Source organism: Platichthys flesus, chromosome 17 (genome assembly GCF_949316205.1).
Source record: "Platichthys flesus chromosome 17, fPlaFle2.1, whole genome shotgun sequence".
In the NCBI taxonomy this organism is placed as follows: Eukaryota; Metazoa; Chordata; class Actinopteri; order Pleuronectiformes; family Pleuronectidae; genus Platichthys; species Platichthys flesus.
The window spans coordinates 4,807,295-4,823,401 of record NC_084961.1 but is presented as its reverse complement, the minus strand read 5'-3'; the positions used below and the strand labels follow the sequence as shown (position 1 = coordinate 4,823,401).

Here is a 16,107-nt window from a genome sequence, read left to right as displayed (position 1 = left end):
GTTCAATTCAAGATAAAGTGGGATTGTATTTAAGGGAATGTAGCGAATGACAGAAATAATTAAAAAGTATTTGAGGTAGAAAAGCCTAAATGCTGTAGCAGCCTCTTGGTGAATGATTATTTTTATTTTATATCAAATAGTTTTGTACGTGGGCACCGGATCTGAATCCAGAGGAAAACCTTTGTCAGGGTGTGAAACAGGAAAATGGCCTCATGAACAAATTTGCAGAAAAGATGCAGTCACTCAACGTGAAGCAGAATCCCAAAGGAACATCTCCAACATTGACTCTTGATATGTTATAAGTTTGGTGTTCCTAATAAAGTGCTCTGTGAGTGTATATAAATCATAATGTTGTTGTAAAACAAATAGACACATGTGTGTAGCCCCTTTTGATGCTACACACATTGAGCTGCTCATTACAAAACATCATAAAACTCAATGTCAAACAATATTATTACACACTTCATCCCAATTAAGATTTAATGGGCATATAATTACTTTCCCCCCCCCATGAAGCTGGAGCAATTTCAGCCAAATCCACTCGGTTTATTTGCCCTCTCGTGGAACAATGTGAGGATTTTGAGTGACATTTTCAAACAGACAATAACTCATTGAGCTGCTTCCGGTTGCTCTGGATGACGACCACTGCTGCATGTTTAATGTGTCAGCAGCCAGAGGGAAACAGGTTCGATTCCCAGCTGCCGTGGCTCTGCGGTGAGGTGGTTCAGCCTCTTCGGGGCTGTTACCTGCAGCAGGAGCCGCTCGTCGCCGATGACCGCTGCTGTGTTCCAGTCGATGATCTCGGAGAAAGGAAGCTCCCAGCCGTTACTCAGCATCACGGGCACACACGCGGCCTGGAAGACACACAAACACACACACACACACACTCAGAGTGAAGCTTGGACAAGAGCCTTTACAAACAACATCACAGCTCCAGCCGAATCGAGCCTGTGCTGCGACGTATCGATTGGGTTTTTTGTCAAAGCCGACACACGTGGCTCCTTTCACGACTGTTCTCACACTCAATTCCCCCGTTAGGTGGAAATATAATGTTCTATTTCAAGCTTCTTTGGCGCAACATGGAGACATCGCACAGAAGAACCAGGCCGCAGTGCGATTATCGATGTTTTTGAATCTCATGTCTGTAAAGACGACAACTCAATCATCTACAAGCTACATGAGGTGTCATAGCATGAAGTGTCATCGAGGGCTGAAGAGGAAAAAAACTGCTGCTTCGAAAACAAAAATACAATTTTATCACAGTTAACAAATTTATATACAAATTTCTAAATGATGAAAATTTCCTACTATAAATTGAATCGTCAGAATTGGATTCGGTATTTAAAGGTGTATTAATTTATGCTTTTGGGCACTAGAGGGCAGCAGTATAAATTTAGTAAACAACACTTACACATTATCACCTTGTTGGGTTTATATCTTGTTTGTAGATGTTATTTTCGAGCCTAATGTTTGTTGTCATTTGAGTTTTATTTTAGCTACAAACGTGAGGGCTCTTTAGAGGCTAAGTGTACCGCCATGTTCCGCTGGCTGGGCGCCAACTGTGTGTGTCTGTGGTGCGATGCTGAGCGTCTCCACTTCCTCCCATTGTACAGAAATAAAACCCCAAATACCCCTTATGACTAAGATGCCACCATCTTTCACCTCTGATGTCAAAAGGGATGCTGGAGTAGAGCAGAGGTATCAAGGCCATGAGTCATAGAAGTAGTAGTAGTATTTCAACTCATTTTTATAGCATCTCTATAGCAATGTCCATGTCCCATCCACTTACATGGAGGAGGTGGGGTTCATGACCTATACTACAGCAAGCCACCAGGGGGAGATTTTGGAGCTGTCTATGGACCACAATGAGCTAAAAGTTTTTGAGCTAAAAGACAGAGTGACGAATAGCTCTGACAGGAAACGCAGAGTTGGGCAACTTTCACATTACATATGTTAAAATAAAATATATAGATAGTCCAGCTTTAATTAAGTAGAGAATTCATCCATGGAACAGTCCACAGATATAAGCTGAAACATAACCTAAAGAGCAAATGCCTGATTCAAATTTAACATCAGACATGAGGCTCGCTCAGCAGCTGAGCAATCAGATAAACAGAAATAAGTTTGAACATATCATCTTGATAAGCAGGCGGGCGGCATATGTTCACTGTGATGATGATGACAGATATAAATATGCAGAAAATTATCAGCCGTTTGTTGGAGAGCAGATATGAGTCGAATGCTCTGGAGGGAAAAGTTGGTCGTCAGCTGCAGACGTGTGGATTTATAGAAACCAAATTACATTTACTCACTCTGCTTTAACATTTGTGAACGAAGCAGAAAAACATAGATTTTAAAATGTTTTATCTGATTCTGCTTGATTCATAAAATTGATCATGAATCATTCAGGAGCCTGAAATGATTTTGTTTTCAGACCAGATGTGATGTGAGCACGAGATGTCACTTTGTGCACCTGTTGACACATTAATATAAAATGTGACCTCAGGTGAAGGAGAGTTAATTACTCGGTGCAGGAGAAATGATAAAAGGATGAAAAAAAAAGAAGAAGAAAGTGGCTGGAAGATGGAATGACAAATGAAAAGAGGGGAGAGGCCGTGGAGCTGAATGTGACCTTTGGCAGAGGAGTGGCAGAGGGATGGAGGGATGAGAGGAGAGAGAGAGAAAACGGCTGGTGTGGATGTTTGTGTGTGTGTACGTGAGCTTGTGTGTGTTTGTGTTGGCAGTTTGTTGTAATGACGGCCCTGTCACTCCCAGGTCATAAAGGTGTCAGCTAAACCAGAAGTGGCCCTTGGGCTCTGCGGTTATCTCACACGCACGCACACACACACTAACACAAACGCACACACACACACACTTACTTAACACACAGACCTGACCTCTATTAGGAATTGCTTTCTCATGCAAACGCCAAAGCCTGTAAATACTCTCCCTCCGTCTTCCCCTAGATGGTGTGAGTCGATGGATGGGGTGAGTCAGACGAGTGGGGAGAGGGGACGAGGGGGCATATTTCCCTCCTGAGTGAAGTGCGGCAGTGTGTGTGTGTGTGTGTTTGTGTGTGTGTGTGGCAGCTGATAGTGAGATAAGTGAAGTTGTGTGAGTGCCCTCTGTGGACGGCAGCAGAGTGTGGTGAGGAGAAGTAAAGGACAGTGCTGCAGCTGATGCAGAAGTGAGCAGTGCAGACAAAGGAGTGAGTAAACGTAGATGAGACATGTGAGTAACGTGGAGGTAGAGGCAGAGCCAGGAAATGGAAATCACAATGAGGGTTGTTTAGAGACATGAAGTCTGGAAAATGACCAGAGCCCCCCCCCAGCTTCAGGATCATTTGGTCAGATAATCTTCAGCGAGTGACCTCCAGTCGGGAACGCCCCCCCGATTGTTGCAATGGGGTCTAAAATGGGCCCAATTACCCTCTAGTGTGCAGCAGCACTTTAGGATTCACACAGTTTATTGACTCCTTCTGCAAACAAGTCCTCTTGAGTGGAGGGAGGTCAAATACAAAATGGAAGTTACAGCCCAGCTTGTAAACACTTCCCCAATTTGGACAGACGGTGATTAGCTGCTGGTCATCAGTGGAAATTCAACTTAGTGAGTATTTATATCACCTCCCAGAACAAATCCACCAATCCTGACATTAAAACAAAACTGGTTTTCAAATGTGACAGAGGACTTTACACTTTATTCTCACTCTTTACTGGTGAATTCCAAAGTGTTGCTTTGGGCTCAACAACACAGAAATGAGAGAAAGATAATTGTTCACAATCCAAATAGTTGTTAAACAACAAATGAACAGATAAAAGAGTTTTCTGACAGATTTACATTTTTCCTGCAGCCTCAGAAACCTTCCAGTGTTTCTGTGAAACAGTTTAGAAGCAGGAAGCAGCAGCTCATCCTCCCAGGGACGCTCTCGTTTGTTTGTATTAATGACTCCATAAAGGTGCTTATGATTTAGGGATGATAGAGGTATACAGCACTATAAAAACAAATGTGGGAGGTTGAGTGGCTCAATTTCTTCCTTGTTATATCACGAGTAAGCATGAATTTACAGCATGTGCGTTGTTTTCTTATATTGTGCATCTTTTGTGTGTGTGTGTGTGTGTGTGTTTGTGGGTCTTGTTTACCTGCAGCGCCTCAAGGAAGCGAAAGGAGCCCAATCGTCTGCCACGGGGAACCAAACAGAAGGTGGAGTTGTGTAGCATTTCCTTGTAGTCGTACCTGCAGAGACACAACAGACACACACACCATGAGCTCAAGGACACGAAAAAGAGCAGCGCGCTGACACAACGTGTGTAATCAGAGGAACACGCAGTACACGCATCACTGCTGTGATGTTGTTGGAGCATCACGGTTGAACACACACAGCATGTGGAGTTTGTGATTGTCACTTTCACATTTATTCACACACATTTAATGACATGAACCCAAATAAAGAACATTTTAAATCATGAAAGAATTATTTATGGAAACGTTATCTCCCATTTATGGAAAGATAGAGGAATTAAAGAGCCTCAGTTTTATTACGATTATATTAAATTATACTTACTTACAACTATTGGTTCAATTAGTTGACTTAACAATTTTAATTCCTAATCAATTTGGCTAAACTGAGTTATTTAAAAACTATGTGAATGCTCTTATTTTGTAGTCCTACCGTTAATCTAAGAAAATAAGGTACATTTAATAATTTTCTCTCCTTCCCTGCACGATACTCCATCCTGTCACCTCTCCTCTCTCTCTCCCCCTCTCTTCCTCCAATCTCTCCCACACTGCACATCTCCATCCCTCCATCTCTTAGAGCAGGAGGAGGAAGCTGTGCTCCCTCTCCTCCCGCTGCCCCCTCATCCCTCTATCTCTCCAGTGAGGTGTGTCTTATTGCTCTCCAAACAGAGTGATCAACCCTGCCAGGGGTAATGAGCTGAGAGCGACACCTGCTCCCACCACGCCGCTGCCTCTGTGTGTGTCTGTGTGTGTGTGTGTGTCTGACAGAGAGTGTGTTTCTGTGTATCATTGTGTTCTTTTTTGCATGCATGCTGCTTTCCCATGTTTTGACAGTTTGTGTGCTCAAGTACAGCGATGGTGATGTGTGTGAGTATGTGTATTTGTTTGTGTGTGTGTGTGTGTGTGTGTGTGTGAGAGATACATGTTTAGAAATGAGGATGTTTCTCTTATGATACAGATATTTACTTTCTCCTGCACTGAATCCACATCACGTCATTTTTAAGCCCCAGTCTTACTCTTTCTCTCCTCCCTTCTTCCATTTCTATTTCTTCATTCTCTCGTTCTCGAGATGTGAACATCCAGAGAACGTCCCCTGTGTGTTATTCTTCTCTGTCGCTCCCATGTAAACACAGAGCTAATAAGTCTCACCAAACAGAGAGAGTCAACATGTCAGTCAACAGAACAGAACCGGCCTGCTGTCTGACGTCCAATTACTTTCTCTCCTCGTTTTCTCTTTCTTAAATAAACAGTTAATGCAAAAGGTAGAATAATTCTTTTCACCGGGCAAAGTTGTTTACCGCTGCACGAAGACTCTGATCACAAGATTATTAAGTAAACAACAGCTGCTTTAAACAATGACGGCTCGGAGAATGTGCTTTTTTATAGAGAGAGGCCGACAAAGGTGAAAATTGGCAGAAAGCAGAGAAGAAGAATTCATTTTTGCACCGGAGTCTCTGATAGATTGTAAGAACAACACGAAAGAAGAACTAGAAGAGAACCTGGAGATCACAGACCTGCACCTTGGATGGTTGGTCACTTTATCACAATGTACATGTGTTGCGATCAGATGCATGTGGATCATAATCTGGATCCACAACAAATGTATTATTATTTATTATTCTGCACCAAATTGCATTTATTGGAATCTTGGGTCACGCCCCAACCCTCCAAAGATTTAATGGAAATCAGTTCAACAGTTTTTGCATAATCCTGCTAACTAACAAACAAACACACACACACACAGGGGGTGAAAACATAACCTCCTCTGGGAAGAGCTGAGGTGAGTGACTGTGCTACCAACGGTGTTTCTTTAAAAATCAATACACATCAATATACATTCATTCAACAATAATTGCAAACTTTACTTTGTTTATTTATTTGGTTAAAGAATAAAATAGAAATAATGAGCCCTGAGGGTTGAGCAGGTTGGGGGTTAAGAGACTGGTGAGGCAGAAAATCATTTTTCATTTAGCCATAGTCTATACAAGGTGAATGTTACACAAGGCACACACACACACACACACACACACACCTACTGATGATGCTGTGAGTGTACTGTAGCTTGTACAGAAGTGTGACAGTGATTGCTGATGCTGCCTTCTGTGTGCCTGCGAATATGGACTGAGCTGACAGGGTGAAGCTGGAAGCCAAACACACAAACACACAAAAACACACACACACACACACACAACACGGTGACTGCTGATGTTGCCATGTCTCTCCTTTACCCGAGCTCTAATGAAGTGCAGGGACGTGACAGGCAGTGATAAAAATCCCACCCTCATTCACATCTACATGCACAACATTCTGTGCAGCACATAATGCAGTTATCACATGCACGGTCACACAAACACACACAGATCGACAAACCTGCTGACACACATGCAACGCAAACAAGCGACAGCTGCACGCCCTCACATTGACGTTCCATCACCTGTCGATGGAGACGAAGAAGCTATCTTAGCCCATATTCCCACACCAGCTGTCTGCATGGACGGTGTGTGTGTGTGTGTGTGTGTGTGTGTGTGTGTGTGTGTGTCTGTGTGCAACAGCCTCTGATGGCACTGAATATCAATGTGTGGATTAAACTCACAGAAGCCCTGCACATGTCTCATCTAACTGCTTCCATCTTCTGCCTCATGTTGCTGCGTGTTTCTTTTTACCCAAACAATCGATAATGTAAAACGTTAAAGTGTCTCCCGCCTCTTGCAGGTTTGCAGGCGGCTCATTGGCTGGTTTCTCCTGCAAACCTAAGCATCTCTAGATTTTGCCTCGCAGACACAATATTCCCTCCAGCAGCTGGTGTTGGTGGTTTTCCAGGTTTGTTTGAGACGAGGGGGTCGCAGGAGAAGCCCCCCCCCCCCCCCCACGACGAGGACGTCCCCCGCCGTTTAAACCCACTTTCACTTCCTTTCTTCTCACCTATTTCTTCCTCTCCTCACTGCTCTTCCTTCCTTTGAGCCTGCTGCTAGTTTGAAGTCTGTGGTTCAGAGGCCACAGCTCGCTTCTGCTGTCGTCTTCTTCTCCTCCTCCTCCTCCTCCTCTTCTTCTCTGTTTTTCCTTGTCTAACAACAGCTCTCCCTCTGTTTTATTTGGTCCATGTGACCTTGAGCCGGCTGAGGAAACGCCACAGACGTGCTCTGAGCCTGCGGGGCGTTATTTCATCTGCTTATTTATATTTTTTAGCGACATGTGTGTGTGACACCGGAGCGAGCTGTGTTGATTAAGGTTAAAGTGGTATCCTGCTGGAAGGACGCACACCAAACCGGAGGAAACAAAGTCAGCATGCATAAGAAATAAAGACTACAGAATAAATAAAGCCTGGTGGAAATGACCCGTCGTTTTGTCTTGCGTGCGTATGAATGTGTCGCGGTGCGTTCGAGTGCACGCGTCAGCATGTCCATCAACTGTTAAGAGAGAGACTCCTCCACCGGGCCCCCGATGGCAACATCCTACCCCGGTGCAGTGACAACCGGTCATTAAATGCCTTAATTTGCAGGCAACTTAATTACACGGGATTGGTGCTTCATCCGCACCGACTGGGGGGGGGGTAAGAGGGTGAAGGGGGAGAGAAGGGATTGAGCGGGTGTGTGTTTCCTCTGTAATAAACACACTGTGCGGCTGTGACGGTGGCTGAGAGGAGCTCGGGTGGAATCAGAAGCCGTCTCTGGCCTCAGCCGCCCGAGCTGCTCCCTCGTGAGCGGCGGTGGGCGAAGTGAGATAATAATCAGAAGTGATAGAATAAAAAACTGCAGAATTCAATTGACCTTTACGCCGAGGCCTTACTCCTTCGTTACTGTTGCCAGGCTCAAACAGGAAGTTTTTGACAGAACAGCATTGAAAAATTGGGATTTTACATTCTTATTAAATTCAGAAAAGTAGTAGCAGCATTTTTTTTTCAGTTGTAGTTCGTTCACCAGCTCTGTGGAGGTTTCTGAAAACTAGATCCATGAACTCGGAGCCCGATGATGATGAAAAACACAAAACCACAACTGGCCTGAGTGTTTTCTTATGAGACCGTTGTTACATTAGCCTCCCCGACCTCTCTCTTCAGGAGAGTGTGTGTCTGTCTGTGTGTGTGTGTGTGTGTGTGTGTGTGTGTGTGTGTGTGTGTGTGTGTAGGTCTGGTGATGGTTGCCACAAACTCCAGGGAAGTGTTTTTTTTTTCTACTGTATTTTTGCAGGGTGTGTGTGTATTGATGTCGTATAACAGAACATCTAGTAGAAACGTACGAATGTCAAACGACAGATGTGGTTATTTTTCTGGTAAATATTTCCCAAAACTCAGCAAGTACAGATTCCAGCAGTAATTAAACAGGAGCCTCGTACTCTCTGTAAACACGAGTGTCTGAGTTGAAGCATACTGTCGTGTGTGTTCCCCAGAGACTAGGACAGATGTGCGGGCTAAATGGGCTTGTGGGTAAAAAGAGGGAATCTTTGGCTCCTGACTAACTGAGACAGAGTGTGTTTGGTGAGCGATGTGTGTGTGTGTGTGAGTGTGTGTGTGCGTGTAGGAAGCTGCTTTCACATATGGTTCTGAGTGTGTGTTTGAGGATGATAATGTGTGTGCACATGCGTGTAGTGACAAATATGAGCTTGAGAGGAGAATCAGTAGTGTGTGACTGGACTCTGTGTGTGTGTGTGTGTGTGTGTGTGTGTGTGTGTCCACTTGTTTACCCTGCAGCTAAGTAGAAAAATAGGCGTCAGCATCTGTATGTGTGCATCCAGATGTGCGCCTGTCCATTTCCTTCCATCCCTCTCCCTCTCCTCCTCCTCCTCCTCCTCCTCCTCCTCCACTATAACGTCTGCTGTACACTCTGAAACTAATTCATTAGCCTAATTAGCTCTCATTAGCCATCTTATGCTAGTTCCAATTAGCACGGAACGACCCAGAGGTCTGCGCGGACAAACAAACAGGCTCTCTGTGGTGGAACCCGTGACGACCCTGAGGTCTGTCCGCAGCCTGATTACAGCCACTTACAGGCCGGTGGAGATCCTCCTGCACAGTGACAGTCCTGTGCAGGTCACCGTGGAGCCACACAAATACAACACAGCTGACCTGGTGGTGGTGGTGGTGGCTGCTCTGACTGGTGGCACTGGCCCACATTTAAGAGATGCAGGATTATGTGGCAGCAGAAAACACAGATCACCAGTTACAAAGCTCACAGATTCAGTGCATGTTAACACAACTGTCTAGCTGAAGTACTACCTATGATAACAGTGCTTCAGGAGGACACATACAAATTTACATTTACCCCTTAAATTGCTTTTCTAATTTGTTTGAAAATATTTTCTCACATTTAAAAAAAATCTTTTTTTTAAATGTGAGTTTTCTGACCTTTATCTGACTGATTAAATATATAAAACATGCACTCAAGCTCACATCGGCTATTTCAGGTTTCTGAACACCGTTCCTTTCCTACCACACAAGTCTCCCCAAATTTGTAACAGTAAAAATATCAAACATGTTTTGTTATTTTTGATTTGAAATCACAGAGACTCCACTTCAGTTGCTGACATTAAAGTTATGCCTGTAAAACCCCCTCACTGCAGGTAAACATCAGTTCAGATATCAGCCTTTTAACAGTAATGTGGTCAGCAACAAAAAAAAATTGACAAAATCCAACCACTGGGAAATTACCAATTAGATTCAAACAAAGCATCACACCAGAGCAGCCTCAAAGCATCAAACAATAAATGAATAAAGCAAAACGCATCCAGATTGTGATAAACCCCGTAACATTATTAGCCGGATGAGACTGCATTACAAGGGGCCAGCTGTTAACGCAGGTGTTGCCGACACACAAAACAAACACACCCCTGAGCACCGGTCTGTATCACCTGCACCAGGAGGAACGTGCCAGTGAAACAATGAGTACAAGGTTTTTTTTTACTAAAGCAGCTCCAGGTGAGAAAATGAAGCGTTCACCAGAGACGCACCTGAGAGGTTCTCTCTCACTCGAACGTCCATCTTGACTGGATTTCAACTCCTTCATCTGCGTGTGGGATCTGAAGAGGGGCTAAATGTGACAGGTCTCTCTGCGCCGTCAAGTACAAGTTCTTGGGGGGAGTCGCTGACTGATCGCTCCGTGCTAATATCTCTCTTACTTTCTCCCGCTCTAGCTCTATTCCGCTCTCACTCTGTGTGAATACAGACTTAGTACAGTAAAATATCAACACTTTTCCAAACATTAAATCCCAAAACTAGCCCCGTTACATTGAGACGATGTTTGTCGGCCCTCACTAAGCTGGGGAGCTGCAGCCGTCAAGCCGCCAGTGAATCAGCCAGATTTTCATTTGCCTGGAAAGTCCCAGAAAGTCGACGTCGCCAGCTCGAATTCTAAAGTAACTCGGCGTCAGGAATTTCCGAGATGTCACAGTAGTTTGCATTGCTGCACTGGATCCATATTACCATTCAAATGAGAGCCGGGCAGCAAATACAGCTGCAGGTGGCGGGTGAGAACCACATAAGACTTTAAAAAGAGAGAGAGAGAGGGAGAGAGAGAGAGAGAGAGAGAGAGAGAGAGAGAGAGAGAGAGAGAGAGAAACGTTGGAGGAGATAGGGCTCATATACATGCAGGCTCACATTCGGCACGCTCGCACAAAACTTTCGAATCGGTTCAAGTCAGCAGCATCGCTCTTCACCCTCCAGCTACAATCCCTGCTAAGCCCCCCCCCCCCCCCCCCCCCCCCCGCGCACATGTAAGCCTGAATATTTTACAAATACCCCGATAACAAGAAGTCTTCCTGCCGCGATACTAATGCACTATGACGGCTTTATCCTTGCAATCTTTTCAATTTGTCCTCTTGGATTTTTTCCACTGCCGACAGATGGAGGCAATTTTTCAGTTACATTTAGTGTCTGCGCAGTAGTCAGAGTCCCCAAATGCACACAGACACACACAGACACACACACACACACTCAACCCTCCAGAGGACGGATGTGAGTTCGATTTCAAACTAGACGCCACCTATTCCGCACACGTAACCGGGAATAATCCTGGAATGTATTTTGTTGCTTCTCTACACCGAGAACCGTGCAAAAACACAAACACACACATGCACACACAAGCACGAGTGAGTGATTGGCGGCTCTCTGTGTGATCTTGCAGATGAGGGGCTCCAGACTCAGTGGATGTTCACTGGGGACCAGCTGTGCCTCGCTCTGGACTTCCAGATGGCCCTCGGGAAGCCTCGCCGTGCACATTAGTTTGTGTGTTTTTCGTACGTGTGTTGTGCGCATGTTAGTGTGTATGTGTGTGTATCCACATGAGCGAGGCAGTCTCAGATTTAGACATGTCAGCACATGCACCGCGGCGGCCTCTTTTTAAACACTGACACATTTTGTCATCAGAGCCACTGAAACGAGGAGCGCAGAGGAGGGCTGGAGTTACCCCTCACTGAGATGTCTTTTCATCTGACACACACACACACACACACACTCACAAACACACACACATGCAGAGAGAGAGAGAGTGTAAAGCTGAATTTGGTTCCATCCACATTAAGGCCGCTGCAGGCTCTTGCATGACAAATCATTTTCTAAAATCTAAAATCTCTAAATACCACACACACACACAGAGACACACACAATCCTGCAACCACCTTAACATTATTTTACCGCACACACCCTTATTTCCCAAGAACCTCCAACCATTATCTGGGTCCCATCTGCCGGCAAACACCGGCCCGACTCCGGTCCAATAGCCGAGGAGAAACTTAATCGCGTCTAATTTCTTGTCTGTAAACTCACTCTGATGCAGTCACTCCTCGAAATCAAAATATAAACCCCTTCTCCCGGAGCCACCTGAGTCCCTGCAGCACAATGACACTGGGCCCCACCCATCCCAGTGAAGGGATGGGTGGGCACACAGGGGTCGGACGCAGAGACGCGCTGTCATCAGTCAGAATCAAAACCCTTTGAAACGTCGCCTTCGCAGGAATTTGAAGAAGCAGGATTATGTTCAAACACACGGTCGAGCATTGTGGAGTTCTGGCGTCAGGGCTGCTGGGGTCACATTGGCTGATCCCTGAGGCGATGATGTAAACTTAGACTTAGCTTAAAGGGAGTGTGTGTGTGTGTGTGTGTGTCCACAGAGGACACTTACAAGTGGAAATGATGATGTAACATTTTTTTTGTAGCAGGAATGTGGAGACGTGACCATTTAAGTGTGATTTTTAAAGACCCAGTGATTTTTTAAAGACAGATTACATGTGCTTGAAATTATCCTCATTTTCCCTTTAAACGTTTAAAACATTCCTGACTCTCCATGAGTACAGAATCGTGTGTGTTTGATCACTTACAGTTCATATACAGCATGATGACTGGTGGTAACACCTGCATACACACTGACCAGTTATGTGTCCAGATTTTGCCACTATTAACAATAGGACATGGCAACTGATCTACTTGTGTTTACTGACGAAGACCATGGAAAGCGGTTGAAAGCCCCACAAAGTTTTGTTGTATTTCTACACTAACCAAAGATTTTATTCTGTACATACGAATTATCGGCAGTTTCATATATTTATGAAACTTTTAGATATTTAGTTTATTATCACGTGACAGATAAACCATGGAGTCCTCATAATCGAGTCATGGAAAAAGGAGAATAAGAAGAAGAATGACTTAAATAATTGAGAGATAAATAGTGGCACAAATTGTTTCAGCTCCTGAATCGAGTATCAAAGGATTTATGTTTCACATGATTCTCCATTAGATGAGGTAAATGTGCAAATTTTGTTTTTCACACAGACGTGAGACAAAGGGAAACCACCCAACTTGGCCGCACACTGGCTAAAAAGAAGCGTCCATTCTTTCCTCAAGCCTCAGAAACATTAAATACATGTTTGTGAGCAGACGATTGGTTTTCTACTGTCTCTACTACAATAGTGGAATAAACAGTGTGGCTTTGACTTTGTTTTTTTAATGATATACAATGAAAGGGATCTGTATTTCAGTTATCATCTTTGTCCTTGAATAGATAAAGGTGACATCTAGGGGATATTATTTTTCTCTGTCACACAAACAATCACGTGAGAGTGAGTTTGACACCAGCATCAAAAACAGAGTGTGTCAGCATCGCACAACACTGGAGAGCAGCAGGATGTCTGTGACAGTTCGTGCTCCCAGGGTGTGTGTGCTTGTGTGTCTGTGTGTGATTGTGAGAGAAAGGTGTGGCGGTGGAGGTACAAATGTCAATCACAAGCAGAGAGGCAAGCAAAGCGATATGCTACCTAGTGGGTTCATCAGTGCCATGTGTCAGTCAAACCCCGAGATCACATTGATTGTCTGTCGGCACCCATCTGAGTGCGCGTGGGTGTGTGTGTGTTTGTGCGTGTGTGCATGTGTGTGAGAAAATGACGGTGACGGGGGAGGGTGGGGGGGGGATATCTGGTCCTGAGAGAAAATATCTCAGGGAATGGGACACAAAAGGACGAGAAGAATAATGAGAGAAAGAGGACGAAACGCTCACAATGATGCAATTATGATTCAATTTGGATCCCCGCATCAATTATGCAAACATATTCAAGAGACATGTCAAATATTGATAGGCTTTTCAACTTCTCAAACTGTATTCATTAAGGAGCCAAACTTCACCCGGACTCTCTCATTAATCATGGATAGATGTCAGCTGGAGGTCTGCATTCACATTCAGCCAACACTCCCAGGCAGCAGAGGCTACGCTGCGGATCTCTGTGGGAGTGAGTGTGTATCTCTGTCTGTGTGTGTCAGTGTGGATGTGTGTGTCAGTGTGGTTGTGTGTGTATGTGCTTCTCTACAGGTGAGTTTCCTTGTAGCTGTTGTCGGCGTGGACCCCTGACCTGCATAGAGCAATATTGTGCTACAGTGAATAAGTATTGTGAATTCCATTATTGGTAACTCGGTTATTGCATGTGAGGCATAATATTAAACCTCAGTTCTGGGTCTTTTTTGTATAATTTTTAATACTGGTGGGTTTTCTTTTCTCACATTTCCCCAGAATTAGCTAAACCGAAACCAAAGCAGCCATGAGAAACTTTCTGAAATCAACAATATCCTGATTGATGGTGTAACATTCAGCTCAGCCCTTTTGATAAAGTCTGTTGATTAAATCAACCTCGGCGATGGGAAAGGACTCGCCTTTTTAACGGGTTTATCCACTTTCAAAAGAAACCTGCGTATACCTGCTAGTTAAGGGTGTAAAAGGATTAAGTCTCGACTAAGAGCCCCTTCGGCTACAACCGCTGTGTCATTCGTAGAACACACCTTCTCAGGGCCTAACCTGCTCTCATATGACCCAACTTAGGCTCCCAAAGCTGGGTGGGGTCACGGCACAGGGGTCGGAGGTTAGGCCCGTCCCCACCCTGAAGAACAAAAGAGAGGACTAAGCCTTGCTGTGAGGGTCCTGGTGTCTTAGACTGAGGCAGACTGGTGGAGTTGTGCTGTCTGCAGGAGCTGTGCATGCCGAACAAAGGTTATGTCAGTACGTGTGTGTGTGTGTGTGTGTGTGTGTGTGTTTGTGTGTTTGTGTGTTTGTGTGTTTGTGTGTGTGTGTGGAAACACCTCTGTGCTATCACCAACATGCAAGACAGAGAACATCTCTCTGTTCCTGTGCACAGTGGAGAGGATCATGTTCATGTCAGACCACATTTGTCCATGTGTGTGTGTGTGTGTGTGTGTGTTTGTGTGTATGGAAATGCTGCTGATGAATCCAAAAAGCAGACCTACTGCCCTGACTGCAGGCCTCCCCCGGAGCACTGCACTTGGCTGGTGTGTGTGGTTGTGTGTCTGTGTGTGTGTGTGTGTACAGGGAACAGCTGTTCGCGGTGCTACACGGGGAGGTCAGGGGTAGACACGGCCAAGCTACAGCTGTGGCCCTGGGGCTTGTGGGAACTTTGGCTTGAACAACGTGGGAGACGAATGGAGCAGAGGAGGAGGGGAGGGAAGGAGAAGGAGGGGGGGGGGGGGTATGTTCAATTCATCTGGAGCAAAAGCTGCAGAGAACACCGGGCGGCGTGGACCGTGGCGTGCTGTGGCCACAAGGTCCTCGCACAGAAACACGAGATGAGAGGCACGTACACACCTCTTTTCCAACCAACTGATCTGGAGCCATCAACCACAGCCACTTAGCATTCACAGCAAAGCCCTTACGTTTAAGAAAATTAATCACAGTTATAAGCTCATAAACAACTCGGCCTCCCCGGTCGAGCAATGGCGCCGCTTGTCCAAAATTGCACGGCAACGCGAATAAAGACCCACTGTGGGAGATAATGCTTATTTCAGGACATGCACATAATGCGATAAGTCTGAGGAATCACTTTCGAGTTTTGCACAGACAATCGTGAGCTGCGGTGGAGAGCAGAGGCCCTGCTCCAGCAGAGAGGAACTAGCAGCGCAGGGGAAGGGGGCTGCCAGAGAAAACTAATAAGCCCCGTGCAACGGGAGAGAAATGGGCTCATCTCTCCGACGCACAAAGAGAAACTATCGGAGCTGTTGTGCACCATTTCCAAGAACAAAAAGAGAGAGAATACGGCTCATCTATGCTGAAACCCAACACTAAATCCCTTCTGCCTGACAGATTTGGCAAAAGAATAATATCTACAGGAAGAGTAATATTTGCTGCCTACATTAGAGAAGCATACAAGGGAATAGAGCCGGAGGAGGAACTGGGCCAAAAGCCAATTTATGAAAACGTATAAAGGTGGTTGAAGGTGCTCCTTAAAATCCTCTCGGAAAACTCTCTCATCCACTCACTGACGTGCCTCAGTTTAACACCGACAATTGCCATCTGTGAGATGACTGGACCCGAAACCATTAAAAAGTCAGGGAAGATTAAAAAGCAGGCGTTGGTCGTTACAAAACGGAAAAACGAAAGAAAGAAAGAAACG

The 16,107-nt window shown here is 45.1% G+C and overlaps 1 protein-coding gene across 1 annotated transcript in view; it reads right to left on the bottom strand.

Annotated features, from left to right (window-relative positions):
- ext1b (exostosin glycosyltransferase 1b) overlaps positions 1-16,107 on the bottom strand; it is a 102,344-nt gene that overhangs the window by 23,552 nt on the left and 62,685 nt on the right. Inside the window, exons 2-3 of the mRNA XM_062409832.1 lie at positions 4,140-4,233; positions 747-854 (exon numbers count right to left, since the gene is read on the bottom strand). Coding sequence (XP_062265816.1) covers positions 747-854; positions 4,140-4,233 — 202 coding nt within the window. The remainder of the gene's footprint in view (positions 1-746; positions 855-4,139; positions 4,234-16,107) is intronic.